The sequence below is a fragment of the Psammomys obesus genome, unplaced genomic scaffold, assembly GCF_907164565.1.
Source record: "Psammomys obesus unplaced genomic scaffold, mPsaObe1.curated_primary_1811, whole genome shotgun sequence".
Classification (NCBI taxonomy): domain Eukaryota; kingdom Metazoa; phylum Chordata; class Mammalia; order Rodentia; family Muridae; genus Psammomys; species Psammomys obesus.
The window spans coordinates 11,796,103-11,801,885 of NW_026596109.1; the positions used below are offsets into that span (position 1 = coordinate 11,796,103).

General features: G+C 46.9%; 1 protein-coding gene across 2 annotated transcripts in view; it reads left to right on the forward strand.

Moving 5' to 3' along the window:
• The first annotated feature begins 5,476 nt into the window (after positions 1 to 5,476).
• The window catches only part of Eps15 (epidermal growth factor receptor pathway substrate 15), a 102,823-nt gene continuing 102,516 nt past the window's right edge, over positions 5,477 to 5,783 (forward strand). For both annotated transcript variants that reach the window (XM_055628801.1, XM_055628802.1), the window contains exon 1: positions 5,477 to 5,633. In XM_055628801.1, the coding sequence (XP_055484776.1) occupies positions 5,601 to 5,633 (33 nt within the window). In that variant the 5' untranslated portion in view covers positions 5,477 to 5,600. The remainder of the gene's footprint in view (positions 5,634 to 5,783) is intronic.

Sequence of the window (5,783 nt, forward strand, 5' to 3'; positions counted from 1 at the left end):
TTTCTTTCTTTCTTTCTTTCTTTCTTTCTTTCTTTCTTTCTTTCTTTTTCTTTCTTTCGTATTCTAGGCCAACTTTGAACTCAGTCCCTGAGGATGAGCTTGAACTTCCGATCCTCCGAGCTCTAGCTCCCAGTTGCTGGGATTATGGGTATACACTGCTCTGCCCAGTTTCATGTGGTTCTTGTGACCCAGCCTGGAGCTTCATGCATGCTGTTCGAGCACTCTACACACTGAGCTAACCCCCAGCCCTTCAGACTTTTGCCCTCAACACTTTAGGCATTTGCTGATTCTCCTGTGTCCTACTTGAGAGCACAGAGCCGGATGGCTCTGTTCTGTTTGTAGCCTGTGTTCTGGCCTACAAGCCTGTGATGGAAGACGAGCCTGCTCATTTGATGGTGTCTCAGCATTCACACATGTTGGGCAGGGTTAGTAATTACTTATGGAGAAAGAGCTTTGAAGTCTGTAGATGAAAGGACCCGCAGCCGTGAGTGCAAGTGTTTTCCTTCCCAGGGTATTCTTTTTGATTTATTGTGGTTTCTAGGACCTTACATAAGAGAGGGAAATGAAAGGAAGGAAACAGGGCAAGCATAGAGCTTCAGTTGCCTTCTCACTAAGAGCCAATGTCACTTTGGGAACAACAACTGAATAATCTCCCTTCCTCTAGAGTATTCAATAAATACTACAAATGGATGAAAACATTTTTATGAAAAAAAAATCATTAAGTAGTCCTTGGAAAACCACTGAAAAACCTTAAAAATGATTTTGTTTCTTAGTTGAGCTTACTCAGACCTTTTCTGTTCTCCAGTAGACAAGAAAAGGGGCCGATGCCAACACATACTGCTCTCTGCTAGACACAGGCTTTTCACCCGTAACCGTAAGCATCAGGTCACAGAGGAGGCAACCATGGCTTGTTATCATTCAGTGACTTGTCTAAAGTTATAAAAATAAGAAGTTATAGAGCCAAGAGTGGACCTGGTTGGGTTTTCCACGCTCTAAATTCAGCTGTTGCCAGGACATCCCTTTGGTGATGTATTGGTAATGACAGTTTTAAATTGCCTTATGATACCCGGATGTCTATGGCATTTAAGGCATTTGAAACTCTTCCACACTTTGTCCTTCTCATGTCTCAGACCCTGCTACAGGGACAGTTATTTGAGTAGCACGGTTGCTATTATTGTATAGTCTCACACATTCTTTTTGCCCTGGGTAAATCTGAACAATGATGAGCTATATTTATGGAGCCAGCATCTCGAAAGCATGAGCTCTACATCACCATTACAGCCGAAGGACAACTTTGTCTTAAAGCATAGCACCGTTTATGTGGAAGGCCTTTCCCAGAGAATCGAGCGCACAGACCGGCTCTTTGTACATTCAGAGAGTTCCTCACAGCCTCCACTCATGGTTTCAACCCTTCTGCATTGCTCAGCTTTACAGATGCTGACATCACACGAACAACTGTAGTGCTCCTAAAAAGCTGATGTGACAGCTGCTTTCAAAAGCTGGAAAACAGAGAAACAGAAGCAGTAAAGGTTTCCTTTGAGGATAGGTTCAGAAATGGGAAAGTTAGAATAACACAGGAAGACAACTGGTAACAAAGCTGTCTGTGATGTGAGGTCTCTTCAGGCGCATACCAAGTTTAGGTTTATCACAAACCCATGCTTTGCTTTCAGCTTTTTATGCTCAGAAGTCCAGTTTCTGAAGTCGTCTGGAGGCCTATTTCTCCAGGATGCTAACAATACACTCCTCTTTAAAAATCAGGGTTGAATCAGAAGACCTATGAATTATGAGACTGAATAAATTCCTCAAACCATCCTTATCAGGTCATAAAAACAAGTTTTGTCTCTTAGGGCCCAGATTATAGTCATCAGACACAAGTTTATATCTTGGGAAATAAGATACAATATAAATCCCTGTTAATGACAGGGATACATGTGTCAGGGCGTGAGACAGCCCCTCCCACTTCTGGTAACTAATACAGCTACAAGCCCACTTGGTAATCACACAGCTGACTGAAAAGTAGGGAGCTAAGAGCTGATCTTGGACAATGCTGTTGCATAAGTATCAGTTATGAACATATACAGCGACCAGGCCAGCCTCTGCCTAAGTCCATTTATTCATGATATTTAATTTTCCTACTGTCTGTGCAGGGTGGCCATTATAGCAGAAGTGAATGCCGGGAATCTGAAGCTTAGAGCCCGAGGGACACAAAGCTGCCCTAAAAATGAAGTCTTTCTCATCTGCCCTATGCAGCTCATTCCTGTTAGAGTGAATTAGATTATAATATCTCTCCCATTAGCTATATTTTGTCTTCCTAAAATAGATTTGGGATGTGACCCAGTGCTTTGATGAGATCTGGGACACATATTTGCAAATTGTCATTTGTATGTCATTAAAAAAAAAAAAAGAAATCAGTCTCAGAAGTTGTCGGCTTTGGGAGTTTGGCCCATCAGTGCTATCCCTCCAGACCTGCTCCATCTCCAGCTACATGCTATTAACTGAAACCAGAAGTCAGGAGTGGAGAAGGCACTGTAAATTATTGGTGCTCCTGAAGGGGATGGAAGCAATTCCTACATAATGAATTTAAGGCAGTCTTTTTTCTTAGGTACTCCGCCTTTCTCTGCTCTGCTTCTCTTTCTTCCCCCTATCCTCTCCACCTTCCTTTGCTCCCTTTTTGCTTAAATCCAGGACCATGTGCATCCTAGTTAAGTACCCTAACTTAGCTGTATCCTGAGACCAATGGTTTTTTTTTTTTTCTTTTTCTTAAATGAAGACCCAAAATGCTTATGTGCCAGTAGGCTTGTTCTTTACCAACTGAGCCATCTCCCCAGCCTCTCAATGTCCTTATTTGTGAAATGATGAACTGAAGACACAGCTAAGTAGAGCTGAGTTTATATGTTTAGTTCAGTTCAACAAACTTTAATAAGGAAACTGTTAGCCATTAGGAGTTGTGCTAGATTTTGCAAACAAAGACATAAACTGTTAAAGCAGTACTATATAAATATGAGGTTTCATTTTTTACTTAAAGTGAACCCATCGTGATGGTCCCTTTCATTTCCTAAACATGCTATAGTGTGTGTGTGTGTGTGTATGTGTGAAGTTGAAACTTAGTAACGTGAAGTAGAAGATGCCAACTCCTCTCCTCCCTTGAGTTAAAAGGAATAATAGCGAAAAGAGGTCAGAGGAGACACCCCAGCTGAGTGGTTGCTCATCAGACCTGTATAACTTGCTCTTTGAGGCTGGAGCAAGTCAGAGGAGTCTGGGCAGATTTAGGAGTTCTTGAGGCCTCTCTGGTCCTTGCCTGTGATGAAAAAAGTCTAAAAGCTGAAGTGGAGCTAACTAGATCTTGGGTCTTTCCAGCTGTCTGCGTGTATTGAGGAATTTTATTATAATGATAACAGTTGTGGGCATGATAGAATTGTGTCTCCCTCAGCTGGGTTTTGTCCTGGAAACCAGCATGACTGAGAAAGGAAGAACAATCTGGGAGAAAACATAATGAGGCTGGGTACTTCTGTGTGAGGAAGATGCAGTAGTGATTCAGTCTTCTTGAAGGACTTTACAGGCCAATGGGATGCAGGAAGGCTCTCAAGTAACTCTTAAAATGCGGTAGAGAATGTGGGCTTTGAAGGAAGCTTAGCAGATAAGGGCAACGGCTACCAAGACTATCAGCCTGAGCTCTATCCCGAGACCTTCAGGTGGAAGGAGAGAATCTATGACCCCTGCAAAGTAGTCCCTAGACTTACACACACTTACACACACACACACACACACGAACTAAAAGGTGATGTGTAGACTTCCTTGGCTCCCTGAAGCAGGCTGTGTATAAACCTGGCTGGTTCTGCGTCAACTAACACAAGTTAGGTTTACCAGAAATGATGGACCCTCAGTTGAGAAAACACCTTCCTAAGCTCTCACCAGAAGGCAGTTTCTTAATCAGTGATTGATCGGAGAATGGTCATCCTGGGGCAGGTGGTCCTGGTTCTCTGAGGAAGCAAGCTGAACATGACAGTAAGCAGCATCCTTCATGGCCTCTGCATCGGCTCCTACCTCCAGGTTCCTGACCTCCTTGAGTTCCTGCCCTCCCTGCTTTTGATGTCCAGTGATGTGGTTGCTTTCGGTCATGGTGTTTCCTCACAGCAATAGACCCCTAAGACACTTGAGGCTCTGCAGATGAAAATTTCAAATTCGTGGGTTGGTTATTCTAACTAAGGGCGGCAGCATGAGAAAGAGGAAGGTGTACTGTGCTTAATATAGGCAGGACAAAGGCCTTTATTAGCACATGCTAGCATGTCGGGATGTTAAAATACATATAAATGGTATAAAGAACTCCTCCTCATTAGGAGCTCTTGGTGTGGGGGAGGGGTAGATTATGTAAACAAATCATTAGGGGGTTGCTGACTTCCTCCTGTGGAGAGAAGGTCAACCAAAGAGTGTACATTGGTTTGGAGAGGGGACCCAGAGCTCTGTGCACATACTGTGGTTGCTGGACTACCCATCGGTAACTGAACAATCTAGGTGGGTCGGGGAGCAGGCAAGGAAGGTAGCCCCCTCTTGCTCCCAAGCTTTTGGCTTTAGAAGGAAAGGCCTTACCGTCCTTCGTAATCAGTGTGATAGCAGGTGGAAAGATTTGTGAGTTAAACTGTAATCTGGCTTTCTAGTTTTCTGTTTAACCTCAGGTAAGAGAGGTTGTTTGCTCGTGGTTTTTTTTTTTTTTTTTTTTTTTTTTTTTGGGGGGGGGTGTTCTTTCCATTTCAGACAGGGTCTCACTCTGTATCGTTGGCTGTCCTGGAACTCACTATGTAGACCAGGCTGTCCTGGAACACACAGAGATTAAAGGTATGTGCTGCCATGCCCCGCTGGGTTTCTTCTTCCTCGTTTGAATAAAGCTTCTGTTTCAAATCTCCTATTCATGCAGTTAAAAAAAAAAATTTAGGCCTGGATTGGTGGCACGTGCCTTTAATCCCAGAACTCTGGAGACAGAGGCAGGTGGATCTCTGTGAGTTCAAGGCCAGCCTGGTCTAAATGTGAGCGCCAGGACAGGCAAGGCTACAAAGAGAGAACCTGTCTCAAAAAAACCAACCAACTAGAAAGAAAGCACTTAGTGCAGAGAGAATCACATATAAATCAGAATTATCTAACAGTATTATCACTATCATTACTTTTTAGCACCATGACCCTTTTAGTTCTCACAACCCACCTGGACGGGGGTCTATTTTCCTGCACTTTTCAGAAACCTCAGCCCAGAAAGCACCACCGCCTCCGCCGCCCGTCCGGCCCGGCGTATCATCCGTACCGGGTTTTCCAGGGCGGCCGGGGTCAGGGCCCGGCTCCTCGGCTCCCACCCCGGCGCCGGGCTTTGGGCTCCGCCGCGGCCTGCGGGACGGGAGGGGCGGGGCGGGGCGGGGCGGGGCCGAGGGGGGCGTGCCCGGGCCCGGGGGCGTGGCCGGGCCGGAGGGGCGGGGCGGCGTGAGGAGGGAAGTTGTCGAAGTTCGGGGAGACGCCCGGCCGCCGGCCTCGCCTACGGCCTGTCCCTCCGCCTCCTTCCCGCCCCGGGCCCCCGTCCGCCCGTCCTTCCTTCCCCTCCCGTGCATGATGGAAACACCATGGCTGCGGCAGCCCAGCTCTCCCTGACACAGGTAAACGCCGCCCGCCGCTCGGCCCGGCCCGGCCCGCGGCGGAGCCCCGGCCCTCCCCCACTGCGCTCGCGGGGCGCCGGCGCGGCGGCGGCTGCCCTCGGGCCGCTCGGCGGGAGCGCGTGTGAGGAGGGCGGGCGCCTCCCGAGCCGG